General features: G+C 34.5%; 1 protein-coding gene across 13 annotated transcripts in view; it reads right to left on the bottom strand.

Moving 5' to 3' along the window:
- The window catches only part of MKLN1 (muskelin 1), a 290,273-nt gene that overhangs the window by 79,997 nt on the left and 194,545 nt on the right, over positions 1-15,731 (bottom strand). For 12 of the 13 annotated variants that reach the window (XM_081038815.1, XM_081038811.1, XM_081038805.1 and 9 more), the window contains 2 exons: positions 8,474-8,583; positions 5,327-5,519 (listed from right to left, as the gene is read on the bottom strand). In XM_081038815.1, the coding sequence (XP_080894941.1) occupies positions 5,327-5,519; positions 8,474-8,583 (303 nt within the window). Of the gene's footprint in view, positions 1-5,326; positions 5,523-8,473; positions 8,584-15,731 lie in introns of those variants that run through there. The other variant, XM_081038808.1, reaches the window with a different exon arrangement.

The following is a 15,731-nucleotide window of genomic DNA, read 5'->3' as shown; positions in this document are numbered from 1 at the left end:
AGCCTCACAATGACACTAAACCTGAAGAGGAAGGTAAGAGAAAGAAAAATTACAAGGCCAATCTTACTAATGAAAATAGCTGGAAGAATTCTAACAAAATATTAATTTAGATTCAAAATATACCAAAAAGTATATGACAAAGTTAAGCATATCTGAGGTTTAACATTCCACAATTAATCACCCTGATTTCCTATATTAGTAAAGTAGGAAAAAAATCATATAACAAAAAGTAGAGAAAAAGTGGTAAAATTCAATACCCATTTATAACAGGAAATCTTCACAATCTAGTAATCTGATACTGGATCTCTAAAAATCCCAGATCAGAAATGACATTTAGCAATGAATGCTGGAAGCATTTCTTTTTACATCATGAACTACAAAAGGAAACCCACTATCATTACATCCCCTCAACCTTGTACTTAAGTATCCCCGCCAAAAGATTACATACAAGGGGGGAAAAGGTGTAACGGTTGGAAAGAAAAATGTGGCATTATGCATAAGTATTTTCAACTAAACAAAAATGAAAAACACAGCATAGCAAAATTTGTATATAGAGCTAATACCATGTTCAGAAGGAAATTCCTGACATTAAATGCCTACATTAGAAATAAACTATGGACCTTGGGTTCAAAGAGGATTTTATGAATTTCACTTCAAAGGCAAGGGAAGTAAAAGCTATAAAATAAATGAATCAGACTATATAAAACTAAAAAGCTTCTGCACAGCAAAAGAAACCACTGACAAAATAAAGAGGCAACCAACTGAATGATAGATTTCTGCAAACAACGCCTCCTATAAGGGGCTAATATCCAAAATATATAAGGAACCAATACAACTCAACAACAAAAAGACAAGCAATCCAATTAAAAAATGGGCAGAGGACATGAACAGAAATTTCTCCCAAGAAGACAAACAGCCAACAGATACATGAAAAAAACGCTCAACTTCCCTAGCTATTAGGGAAATGCAAATCAAAACCACAGTGAGATATCACCTCAAACCTGTTAGAATTGCTATTATCAACAAGACAAATGATAACAAATGTGTAGAGAAGACAAATGATAATAAGTGCGTGGATAACAAGGCTGTGGAGAAAAAGGAACCCTCATACACTGTTGGTGGGAATGCAGACTGGTGCAGCCGCTATGGAAGGCAGTGTGGAAGTTCCTTAAAAAATTAAGAGTAGAATTACCATATGACCTAGCAATCCCTCTCCTGGGTGTCTACCCAAAATATCTGTAAACATTTATCCCGAAAGAGATATGTACTCTGATGTTCTTTGCAGCATTATTTACGGTGGCCAAGACATGGAAACAACCAAAGTGTTCTTCGATAGATGAATGGATAAAGAAGATGTGGGATACACACACACACACACACACACACACACACAATGGAATACTATTCTGCCATAAGAAAAGATGAAATAGTGTCATTTGCGACAACATAGATGGATCTTGAGATTATTATGCTAAGTGAAACAAGTCAGTCAGAAAAAGTCGAGAACCATATGACTTCACTCGTGGGATATAAAACTGAAAGCAACAAAGGAACAAGACAAACAAAGAAGCAAAAACTCATAAACACAGATAACAGTTCAGTGGTTATTAGTGGGTAAGGAGGGGAGAGGGGGCGGTAGAAAAGGATAAAGGGGATCAAATATATGGTGATGGAAGGAGAACTGACTCTGGGTGATGAGCACACAATGTGATATATAGATGATGTATTATAGAATCATACACTTGAAATCTATGTAATTTTACTAACCATTATCACCCCAATAAATTTAATTTAAAAAATCATTTAAAAATGCCTACATTAGAAAAGAATTTCTATTAATGGCCTCAGCTTTCATTTTAAGAAAACAGAAAAGAACAAATTAAAACCAAAGCATGTAGAAGGAAATAGTAAATATAAAGGCAGAAATCAATGAAATATAAAAAGAGAAAAAAAAGGAAAAAAATACCCCACAAGACAAAACAAAGAACCAAGAGCTATTTTCTTAAAATTAATAGATCTCACCAGACTGCTAAGGAAAGAGACAAAAGTTACCAATATCAAGAATAAGATATGATATAAAGGTATTGAAAGAATAGTAACAGAATTATTAACAACTTCACGCCAATAAATCCACCTATGTAGGTGAAATGAACAGATTCTTCAAAAGACACAATCTACCAATGCTCACCCATAATGTGAACAGCCGTACAGATACTGATACTAAATTTGCAGTTTAAAACCTTGCCATAAAGTTAAATCCAACAAGATTTGAGATCTCACTTAAAAAACGTTTAAGAGAGGGAATAGAGGGAGGGAGAAGTTTAAAGAAGGTGAAAAGGAAGGGATGAAAAGAAAGACCTCATGTTGAAACTCTAGGAAACACTTGAACTAGTAAGCCTGTTAGAGTGTTATTTATTAAGTTTTATCCCATCCTTATCTCACAAAAGTAAACTTTCATGTCTTAGGAAATAAGACAAACACTGCAAAGGAAGGATACCTTTGAGAATTTCCTGTTCCTAGGTAATTACTTTTGCCCATCATCACTGGATTCTACCTTTTCCCCCAGGCATTGTTAGAGAGGAGTGGCAAAGACTGGTTCAGGAATCACCCACCCCTAATGAATGTAAAGTAGAGATGTTTCTAGGCAAATAGGAAGCCTATGAGACACTTTCTTCAAATACAGACCATACTTGAAGAGAGTAGTAATACATTACATAGGCCAAAAGTAAGTTTTGTTTCTTCCATTAAAGATACTCGCTAGAAGATGGTTTTGATTCCCTAGATTTTCTTTCCTATTTAGCAAGCAGGAACTCCTTGCCCTTCTCTGCTATGTTTTTAGTGGAACAGAAGCCAAAAAAAGTCTGCAGTGTTTACTTCCTTATTTGTCCAACAAATTATCATCAGTGAAGTCAGCAGCAAACTGAACAACCCTGGAAGGAATGTTTATTAACTAAACACTGTTGCAAGCCAGTTGAGTACAAAAAATAGGACTTGGCTCTAAGTCTCAAGAATCCTTACTACCAATTTAACTTGGTTCCTTCCTAGCGCCAGAAGGGTAAGTTAAGTCTCTGTAGTAGCAGAGTTAGACACGATTTTAACATATTCTCTTAAATGACTATATTGCTAAAAAGACAGTTTTGAAACATGTAACTGTTTTTAGCCAAGCAATTGTTAATACATAGAGTTGTCAGTGCATTTTGTTGCTGTTATTATTGTTTACCTTAACAAAATATTACGTTATAAAGATAAGGATTTGAAACAAAACAAAAAAACCTATAAAATTACTTGTGCCTTTCTAAACCTATAAGGTTTTAAATATATAGAATTCCTTCTTCAAAATGGCATACATATGTATATACTTTCACTGATGGCCTTTTAATGGTTTGGGAAGAGACTGATTATCATACTTATTCTATTTGTTTATATTTCAAAGTATACTCTACTTCATAGTCATTTATTTGCATGTATCATTACCAATTAAATAAGCAGTAACAATGCACAAGGCTGAGAGGCAGGTTTGTTATTGTAACTCAAGAGAGTTAGAAGCAACTCATTGTAAGTTTAAATAGGCTGTACTGGTTCTGTTTCCTTCTGTTGTAAACTAGTCAACCAATATCTACAAATGAGTACCTAATAATATTGAATAAGTGATAAGATTAAAATGTATGAAAGCAGAGCATTGAGAAAGTCTATATTCTTTATTTCTTTCTGTAAAAAGATTCACCAAATGTCATTCCACAAGTTTCATAGTGAGTGTTAAGCTGTTTTTACTCACAACACTTCTGACACCAAATGTGTGGGGTTTTTTTTCTTACATCAACCATTTCTCCAATTCTCTGACACCACCTGGGTATCCAACCATTCAGTTTAATTCTGACACTACCTGGAGTTGGCTGATTCCACAAGTTAAAAGGCTCAGTTCCATAAGACAATCCCCCCTTCAGATGCCGAGCTCATGTCCTGGAACACCCATACTTCCAACCTCCCAGCTATAAACCAGGGGCTCCCACAAGCCTCCACTCAGGTTTGGTAATTCACTAGAGTGATCACAGAATTGAGGAAAGTACTTACTTGCTCTTACTGGTTAATTATGAAGGCTACAACTCAGGAACAGCCAGATGGAAGAAAGGCACATGGCAATGTACTAGTATACAGGTATGCTGGTGTGTGTTGGGGTCAGTATGTGTCTGTCTGTCTATCTCTCCCCCATGCGACGACTGTCCCAGCACCATGATGTGCTCACCAAACTGGAATCTCTCTGAACCCTGTTGTTTAGCGTTTTAGGGGGAGGTTCCATTATGTAGGCATGATTGATTAAAACACTGGTCATTGGTGAACTCAATCTCTGACCCCTCTATGCTCTTCAGAGGTGGGGGGGAGGAATGGGGGTGAAAGGTGAGGGTGCTGAAAGTTCCAGCCCTCTTAATCACACGGTTTGGGCTCTGGAGATCTGAAGCTATGTAGGGACCCCAGCCACCAGTTATCTCAGCATACAGGACACTCTTCTCCCTCCACAGATGCCAAGGGTTTTAGGAGCTGTGTGCCAGGAACTGGACAAAGATCAAATATTTATTTTTTATTATACCACAAGCACCAGCCCTGTTCTTTGAGATCACGAAAGTCACTGTGGGAGATTTTTTTAAACGGATGCCATTCTATAAAGCAACAACAGAGATCCTTTCTTAAAATAATAAAACATATCAGACCTTAACTATTCAATCGGGTGTCATCCTCCAAAACAATTATCTTGCAAGGTTATATTATGTTCCACCATTCACATTTCTTTCAAAATCAGAGTATAGGCCACCCGAGAAAATCAGCAATTATGTAGCATTCATACCACACAGAAGATGTTTGCAATATACATGTCCTCATTCATTAGAATTACCTACTAATAACATTTTTTAGCTTAGCCACCCTCCTCCCCAAATTACACTATTAAAAAATGACAATTTGTTATCAACAAAAATACATAAAGGAACAGGCCACTAACACTGAAGGTGACATTAAAAGCCTTTTTCTAACGTGGTTTAGCGCTAGTCAGTGTTAGAGTCTATATGTGCATGGTTTCCCAAGATGACAGATTAGATTTAGATATGTGAGTTCAATGTGTTTCTTTTTTGTTTTTTAAGTCTCATTACATTATGGACCCTAATAAAAGAAATCGCTAATCCAAGGAGCTAACAGTCTTTCCAGAGTAAAAAGACATGAAGGAGAAAAAAAAGAACCTCGTAACTGGCATAATCCTACATTCTTCTTAAAAAACTGTTTCTTGCATATACCTAAAAGCACCCGAATCAATCCAGGTTTGCGTGTGCGTACATACCATTCACAGCTTTTTCAATCAGCTCTTCACAAGCATCGAAATCCCCCTTCAACACCAGTTTGTCGTGCAGATCTGTTAGCATGGGGTGCTCCAGGGCAATCTTGGTTTTCTTTTGCAGTGACTCGAAGGCTTCTGTATAGTTGTGCTGTCTAAAATGTTTTAGGCAAAGGCGAATGGCTTCCTGTTCACGGTACTACTGGAACACAAGAAAAGTGTGAAAAGAAGAGATTTGCTTAGTTACTACTATAGGAAATCATAAGTGACGCCTAATCTAAAGGGAGCATTTACTATGTGCTAAGCATTGTACTAACCCTATTCATTAGTATCGTTATTATTTCCGCTTTTAAATGGCAAAACTTACGCTTAGTCAATTGTATTAAATTGCCAAAGGTCACAAAGTATGTAGCAGAAAGAAAGATACGAAAGAGATATAATGACATACAGATACATACAAGTATGTATTTCATAAACATGAAAGATATAAAAAGATGAAAGCAGACCTGAGCCTGAACTTTCAAGAAAAGCAGAAAAACTATTTATCAAAGCCTACTTAAGATTGCAAAAATTATAATTTTCATAGTTTTTACTAGTCCGATTACACTCTTGGTACTGAAAAGAGAAAAGCCATTAAATAATGTACATAAATTATATTTTTCATTCTTGGTTCTTAGTATTACTACTTGAATGATAAATATTGTCAAATATTTATGTGTGTCAAATTCACAAACAGGTTTTATGACTCAAAATCATCAGAGACTATTTAAATTCTATATTTTTTTCTAAATTTGGGCTATCTCATCTATTAAACAGCAATAAGTAAAAATCTCAATTAACTAGAATCCAAAAAGAGGAATGTTTAGTTTACTAACTCTTTCCCATAATAGGATGAATGCCAAAAATATAAGCTCATACACAGAATTAAAAAAAATAAAACAATAGTGACTTCAAGAATATGTTGAGATTTCCACAAATTTTCTAACTAAGAATTAATAAAATAAACTGATGACACAGAAGCAGTGCATGATAACCAAACAAAAATATGATTTAATTGTAAGCAATATCCTTTAATAAATCAAGAAAATTAACTACTACCTTTCAGGAAGATTTATAAGACTTGAAACACAAGTCAGTTTATAGTTGGCTGGTATTCTTTTTTTATTAATAAAAAGTTATCGAAACACTTTTTCCTTAAACACTACAGTTAACCAAGATTTTCCCTTATCCTACATCCAAACTAATTTAACATTATTATTTTCTTTCCCTTGACCTGTATGTAAAAATTTATCATACCTATCTAGAACCATACTAAACAGTAACACCTTTTTAATTATGCTGACTTTAAATAAAAGTCTGAATCACATCCACATTTTAAATTTTCCGTCAGGCTGTATGTAGATATATAGTAGGAGAGGACTTAGGAAATAACAGAATTTTAATGCTTCAAAAAAGGACTGAAAATCAAAGAGGGTGAAGATTTTAATTTCCAGAGGTTCATAATACAGTGAAAAGTGAGTATGATTAAACAATTTTAAGTTTTCAAATATAATCTCTCCACAATGTTGAGGACAGAGGTGAAATTTGCAACTTCTGCAATATCAAGAGATTTGTGTGACTATATTAAAGAAAACACACATATACACATCATAGGCTAAAGGAAAAATCTTAATTATCAGAGGACCTAGCTTTTTTTTTTAAAGAACCACATTTAGAAGATTTTAAGCATATACTATTTATTATGTGCGTAACACTGTAAGATGATTTTTAATATTTAAAAATATCGTATCTAACTTGTAGGAACTTACAATGTTATAAGAAATCCAAAAATATATGAAAAATACAGAAAATACTAAAAGTCACCCTTTATTTTAAATTGAATATAATGAAATGCCAAAAACAAATTACCATGTTTCCCCGAAAATAAGACCTAGGAGACCATCAGCTCTTTTGAATGAGTCTTTTGGAGCAAAAATTAATATAAGACCCGGTCTTATTTTCATGTAAGACCGGATCTTATATAGTATAATGTAATATAATGTAACATAATATAATATAATTAATATAATACCAGGTCTTATGTAATATAACATAACATAATACCAGTATAATATAATACCAGGCCTTATATAAGACTGGGTCTTATATTAATTTTTCCTCCAAAAGATGTATTACAGCTGATGGCCCGGCTAGGTCTTATTTTCAGGGAAACGCGGTAGTCAAACAGAAAGTTCCTCACTTAAGCTAACCAGAAAAGAACTGAAATTCCATTTTAAAAACCTTACAAAAACCTACACTGCTACCCAATCTCCTATGAGTAGATCAGTTTACCCCTTTTTGCAAATAAAAATACCAGGAACTGGTGATTAGACTAAAGCTTTATCACCATGACAAGGAAGAGAGTCCCAACCTCAGAAAAAAAAATTATCCAAGAGTCAAATAAATAAACATTAAAAAGAAAAATAAAGTATAATAGGTGTTCAAAAAAACACAAAAGACCTATTTCTTAGTAATTTAAATTCACATTTTTCAGGCTGCATCTACTGTATAAAATTGACCTATGAATAAAACTGTTAAATATAATTTTTATTCTTCCTGTAAGCACAAGATAATAATATTTATAGAAACTATTTCAAATTCTTTAAAAGGAAAAGTAAACATCTCTACTTTAATCAACACAAACACAATAGTGAAATGTATTATGAAAGCAATTTAGAACCACAACTACCCCACTAAAAACTGTGTTGAAATATTTCTATCAATATAACTTAAAAACAAAACTCCGGGTCAGATGGGTATAATAATATAACGGAAGACTCTGGAGTCAGAAGGCCTGAGCTTATATACTGGCTTGAACACTTTACAACTGTGTGACCTTAGGCAAATATTTATCCTCCCATTGTTCCATTTCATCATCTGTAAAATATGGATAGTAATTATACTAATCTCAGCGTGGTAATGATTAAATAAGTTACAAAGATTGCTTAAAAGCTGACGGAATATAAAAGCTTAATAAATGTTAGTTGATTAATCATAATGATTATCACTACTCTCAGTATTTTAAATTATTCTCAATGAAGACAAGAGACTGACACAATTCTCCCTTTACAGTCAACAGAAATACACAAGCAGGGTTGTTAAATACAGTCCTACCTTGCTATACCAGTTGAGACAGGGTTGTACTACATCAGGATCATCAATGCCACTAAGTTCAACATACCAGATGCTAAAGTTAAAGCTGGGTCCCCAGGATAAGAGTGGAACTTTGGGGAGAAAAAAAAAGAAGAAAGAAAAAGAAAGAAATTAACATAGTTCAAATAAAACTTTGGCAAAGTAAAATCACTATTCAAGCCTATTTGGATTCATTCAACAAATTTTCTGAACACTTTCTGTATGCCTAGCACTGAACTATTAGGTGCTGGGCCTACCGTAGCAAAAAGAAACATGACCCATGCCATCATGAAGTTTCTTTAATTATAAAAACATTGTAAGATCAATTCAAAGTGGTCACTCATATATCCTCCCCAAAACAGGAGAGGGCTGGATGATTTTCACAGGCAAATTTTACCAAACCCACAAGAAACAAATAACTATAATGTAATTTAAACTGTATCAGAGCACAGAAAGAGACTGAAGTTCAATTCCTTATCGTAGTAATAATCCTAAAAACAAAACCAGAAGAAAAAGGATTGAACGCCAATCTCAGCTATGAGACTATATTCAAACTTTTAAAAAAAAAGAAAAAGAAGTGCAAAAAAATTCTAGGTTTTTACTGTAACTAAATAAAGTTCATTCCAGGAATGGAATGATGGTTCGATAATAGGAGAGCTATTTTAAAACAATTCACAATGTTAACAAAGTAAAAGAGAAACAAATTTGAGTACCTCAAATGGTGCTAGGAGTAAACTAATAAAATTTACTTTCTAGTCTTTAAAAAGCTTTTAATATGTAAGAAATAAATGGTAAAACAAAATTTTCTTAGCTAGATTTTTTTTAAAAAGTTATCAAAAACCTCAAAAATACCTAATGGAGAAACAGTAAGTATTGCCTCTCAAGTCAGGAACAAGCAAAAGAGGCCCAGTATCTCTACTATGAAATATTATATGGGAGATCTTAGCCAATGCAATAAGGAAAAAAAAAAAAGGCAAATTAAGAAAAACTATTGTCACTTGAAGATGATACTGCTATCTACCAAAAAAGAATTCAAGAAATTCAATTGAAAAACTTTCAAAAATGTACATGCAAGGTAAACATGAAAATCAACTTTCCCTGCACCTATAATAACCAACTAGAAAATATAATGGAAAAAGGCACCTTTATAACAGCAAAGACATTTAAGATCCACTTAATAAAATATAAAATTTTACTTAAGAACTGAATAAATGAAAAGACATACTATGTTCCTAGATGGGAAAACTTGATGTTGTAAAAATGTCAATTCCCCTCAAATTCATTATAGAGAGATATATGAGATTTAATGTAATCTCAATCAAAATCCCAATGGCAAATATCCATTTTCTTGACATGTAACTGAACAAGTGATCTGAAAATAAGCAACACAAGAATACCCAAAATAATAAGAAAATAAACATACTAAAAAGATATAGCAATTATAAGTTTGATGGTGAAGGAAAAGGAAGGTAATTGCTCGAAAAGAGTGTATCCAAACATCTCTTAAAGAGTCAGAGGAATTTAACATAGGACGAACAACATTTCACATCAGGAATGACAGAACAGAGGAGGGTTTTTAACATGTGATCCATGGGCTCCTGGGGATTTCCAACAGGAGGCCCCATGCAGTACAAACTGTCTTTCATAATAAGGCTGTGGGGGGATGGGAGTGTGTGTGTGTGTGTGGATGTGTGTTTGTGTGTTGACATTTGCATTGATGGTGCAAAGGCAAAGATGAGTAAAACTGTTGGCACCTTGGTTCCACGGAAAGTAGGAGCGCTAAAGTGAACTAGTATTCCTTACTGCAGTACACATCGCACTGTGTTCCTCACCATCACACACTTGCAGTTAAAAAAACACCAACCAATTCATTTAAGAATGTCCTTATGCAGTAAAAACTAATCTTAAATCCCTATCATTAAGAACACATCTTTTAGTATTCTGTGTGACACCATGGGAGGTCCACATTAAGCACATTTGCTACAACCAAAGCATGATGGTTACTACAAGGGCCCAAGTGGCCTGTACAGTTGTTAAGAGTTGTGAGCTGAAACAGCCATGTGTCCCCTATCCCCTACAGGAAAGACCATCTATGATTATTTAGATTTGGGTATTTGCCAGACACTTACCTGCCATTTCAAAGAAAACAACTATTTGCTGCCAAGGATAGAATGTAAGCTTTCAAGGGAAAATTAGAAATTTTGGAAAATTCATATCCACTGCTGTGAGCCTAACTACTTCCCAATACTTAAGACTTTTCTGATGACCAGAGATAATGCTAATGAGTGCGATTTTTTAAAAAAAATATTCTATAACAAAATGTTTTAACGTTTGGAAGATCTGCATAACTCAGTGCATCGTATTTCCTAAACGACCAATGAATGATGTCACAAAACCACGCATGGGTAAAAGATTCACTCAAAGTGCAAGGAAGGCCAGTGGATCTTAATGTAACACTAATATGGTTCAGAGTAAATGATGCAATTACCTTTAAGAAACTAACACTTGTCAAATTTTGATTAAGTATCAAAACAGAATGTCTGTCATATCTGACATTAGGGCCACTAATTTCAAAGTCCACCGCTCTTTTTTAGAATTATTGGCCCCAATGAGGAGCTAAGATGTAATAGAGACATTTCCATACTGTCATCTAAGGAAAGCTGTGTGAGCGGTGACAGACACAGGCTGCAGCAACCAGCCATTAAGACATAGGAAGGGCTCCTGGGATGCTTCATATGGCTTTCAGTTTACATATGCAAATAAAATTTTCAGAAAGTTTTATATCAATGAATACTAAATTATCATCATTGTTTCGGCATTTATTTCTTTATGGAGCAGTACCATTTTAAAAGTTTATCTACGGTATTAAGTAGTTTAAGAGAATAAAACAGGATTCTAAACCCAAGGTCCCAAGAACATACTTTAGAAGTGTAACCAGACATCTAATATTAATTAGAGATCTGAAATCCATTCTCAAGATCAATAAAATCAGGAAGGAAAAAAAATCTTCCATTACATCTATTCAAGTACCAGTAAAGTATTCATTTATTAAAACCTTTCGAGCAATGGTGTTTTAGTGAGATTTCTTCTATATACCTGATGGCCCAACAGAATATTTCTAGAATAAAATCAGTTCTAATTCTTCACACCTTTCAAAGAACGCTGTGGGAAGGGAGGTTAGTTAGGCAGTTATCTCATACGAAGACCACATATTACAGACGAATAAAGAACATGCAGGTGACCCTTGAACAGTAAGGGCTTGGAGCGCTGATCCTCCAGCAGCCAAAAATCCACATAGAACTTCTGGCTCCCCCGAATTCCAGTCATCCCTTGGTATCCTTGGAGGAATGGTTCTAGGAACCCCCACAAACACCCAAATCTACGGATGCTCAAGTCCCTTCTATAAAATGGTATAGATGAATGTATACAGTTGGCCTTCCGTATCCGTGGATTCCCAACTGCTAACTGAAAATATAGTTTTTTGATCCACAGTTGGTTAAGTCCTGGAATGTGAAATCCAGGGATACAGAGGGCTGACTATAAGTTTACTGAAAAACTTCACGTGTAGGTGGACCCACGTCGTTCAAACTCACGTGTTCAAGGGTCAACTATAGTTAATTTTTAACAGATTGAAGGGATATGTACAGAATGATGCACACCCATTTTAAATTGTAACAATCTTTGGTGGTATTAACAACACTAATAATGCATATCAGACACAGTATGCATTATATGTCAGAAATCTAAATGTGAATTGCAGCTTCAAGCACACATTCTTTTTTCCCCAATAAGAGATACCTTTGCTCCCACCTCAGATAAAAAGATTAGAAATTCCTGATACACATTCCCAAGGCTAAGAGTTCCTTTCCTCGGATTCGACCACCATTTTTCCCCTTGGGACAATGAGACACAGATATGATCAGGATCAGTGTTTCCCATCCTTTTTCATAATGGCATGCATAGAAAATGCTATTTTTATGACACACAAGGATACTAGGATGCAGGCTCCTGCTGCTCTAGGATCAACATCTCAACACAATGAAACACATCTGTGACACATCTAATGTGCTTTCCCAGTATCACGTGGGAAACTCTTGTCTAGATGGCTAAAATAGGCATTACAGGATGCTAGCAATTTTAAGATCAGGTTCCAGAAGACCCTAAAAATCCAAAATGAACCATTGTGAAAGAGTGCATCTACCAGTATTCTACTATAGAAATAATTAGCAGGATAAGTACACAAGGCACTTAGCACAGTAACTGGCACATAGTAAGTGCTCAATAAAAGTTTACTACTATTATTATTAGCTGTTATTAGTGTATTAATTTTCCTTTTAATAGTACACTTTTAAAATGTTACCTTTCCACATGTTCTCATGAAGAGCCACCAGGGCGCCTCCCATCCTTCCACCCCCAGACTTAGGACTCATCCTACACTTCTAAATACTCCTAAGAATCCAGAGTGCAGGCTGAAGCCAGAATGCAGGCCGAAGCTTCTTCCTGAAATCCCCACAATCATCCAGGCTGTGAAAACCCCAAAACTTCACAGAAATTCAACACATCCCATCTACCAAAACCCAGGACCCCATCCCCCAAATATTCCCAAGAGTTCTCCCAAGCACCTCCTTGCCCCTACTACACCTTACTAATTTCCACACACAGCTATTATCTTGACTATGAATCACGATGTAAACCCCTCTGGTCATCTGTAACCAGTACCCTCCATTTAGGTTTTCTCTCATCTGATCTAATTTCCCAGAGGAGGTTTTCCTTTCCAAATTTTTAAGCTGCTCTCTCGAATCTAGTCTCCCAATTAATCACTCTCCTTTACTAATTTTCCTTTTACTTACAGGCCTTACTGCAACCAAGCTTCTTCTTAAGGTCAACTCTCAACTCCACACTAAGTCCTGTCAAAAACATCACTCAAAATGAGCTCTTTGCCTTTTTTGTGCCATGAACCCCTGATGGCTTTTCAGTGAACCCGGTGACAGCCACCCTCAGATTTAAATGTATAAAGGAAAATACGTAGGATTATAGAACAAGTCAACTGTATTGAAATATAAAATGAAGAAACAAAATTATGATATAGAAATGTTTTTCTTACTAACACATTAGATAACAAGATCTACAGGCAAGTCTAATAACTGCCATAATTTCAAAGTTACGAGAATATTTGCCATGCTATAACGTGATGGGAAAAATCTAACTTCTGTCTCTGACAAGTCACAAGTATTGTTAATGTTATTATGAATGACTGCCTATATTCATTATAGGAAGAAATGCTAAATACATTAGAGGTTAGAGAACATAAAGATGTAACTTTTCTTATATCAACTTCATGAAGCCACTGATTAATCCCTCTAAACAACCTGTAAAATAAACTCCAAAAGTATATATACAGCATCTCTAATGAGGCAAGCAGTTTGCCTGGTGCTTTTGAAATTTGAGGAAATAGAAGACAGGGTGCTATCCCCAAAGATTTCACAATCTACCTGAGGAAACAAAACTTATATATGTCACATAGTAAGAGAACTCAGCTTTTGGAAGTAGACAGACTTAAGTGGGTATCCCATCTTGACGCTTTATTACCTGTATGGTTTTGGACCAGACATTAAACCTCTAAACTTCAGTTTCCTCATCTGTAAAGTGAGTGTAATAATGTCTACCTCACAGCGTGTTAGGCGAATGCTTCATAAACAATACCTACTATTACTATTACTTTTAAGCAGTACAAGAACATACCCCAAAGCATCTACCAACTGCTATGTTTTTGATTCATCACCTATTTGCTGTGTAGCCTGGGACACATCACTTAACTTCTACCTCAGTTTCCTCAACCAGAAAAATAAAGATTTTATCTGCCAGTGTAATGTTCGAACGAGATACCACATGTGAAAGCACTTATAAACTATCAAAAACAATAAAATGTAAGAAGCTCTAAATGATTGCTGAAATGACATGATGGTTCACATTATACTTGTGCATATTCTTTTTCTATAGTACCCAAAATACTACATTTAAGAAGGCATGTAAACATAAGTATAAAAATGCACAAAAAAGACAATAATTTGCTTCAGAAATATGAGCTTAAATTACTTAAACTTAACTTTGGTGTAAGCCAAATTAATGAATATGTTATATTCATTATCAATGAAAATGATCCTATTTAGACATCAGTGCATGATTAGAAGATAATCTATCATTTAGTCTTGCTCCTTCCTGTTCCCCTCCATTGCTGTGCATAATTGAAGACTGACTATATTTAGAAATTGTGTTGTTTATGGATAAACTTTTAAAAAATAAAGCAAGCTCTTTCAAACATATCACTATAGCACATACACGTGAAATATTCAAACACATTGTCTTTCAAGGAGAAATCTAACTACCAACTAGGTAAATAAATACCTGTGCTAAACCACCACCAAAAGAGAGCTACACATCACTCAAGTGTTTTATTGAAATGATTTTTAAAGAAAACAGAGGAATAAACTAAAAATACTAACCTAACATATAAGCTTTTAGTTTGTTTCCTTATATATCATTAAAAAAAGAAATTTATCAAGAGAATGTTGGGAAAAGGTTGGAAAGCAAAGATACTGCAGACCACCATCAATATCTTTTAACAGAAAAGTCAGAAATATGAAGTTATCTAAATGTTAATATCCTAAATATCAACTGAGTTAATAAGTATCTACAATTATTTGGAAAGCTAATAACATTAATGAACATTTTGCCTAAATACCATAAAACTAACTCACTATGGTAAAGAACATCATCCTGCCCTATAATTAAAAGGCTGACAAAAAGGGCTGGAAAAGGTCCCATTTCCTGTCTTCAGGTAGCTGAATATATACTTGCTCCATAAGAGATCTCTGCTGTCTTACACAATTTTAAGGGAAAAAACTATGTGAAACTATGACTATGTGAAACAGTCTTTTATTCATACTTCTTCTAATGAATAATACTAGAAGATGAAGAACTACAGAAACAATAGTAATATTTTCCTTCAAAGAAAACTAATGACTGTAGGAAATGTACTAAAACCAGAACTTCAAAAAAAGAGAGAACATTTTATTTTGCATGAGTAAGCAAAACAAAAGTTGAATAAGTAGTTTAAAACTGTAAAATATTAATGTATTATATGAAAATATATTTTCACTGCTTGTACATTTGACATATAAGATTATAGAATTGTTAAAGCTATACATGAGTGTAGAAGAACTGAGGGGTCTGTATGCTG

Source organism: Rhinolophus hipposideros, assembly GCF_964194185.1.
Source record: "Rhinolophus hipposideros genome assembly, chromosome: 25".
In the NCBI taxonomy this organism is placed as follows: Eukaryota; Metazoa; Chordata; class Mammalia; order Chiroptera; family Rhinolophidae; genus Rhinolophus; species Rhinolophus hipposideros.
This window is presented reverse-complemented; position numbering and strand designations above follow the sequence as displayed.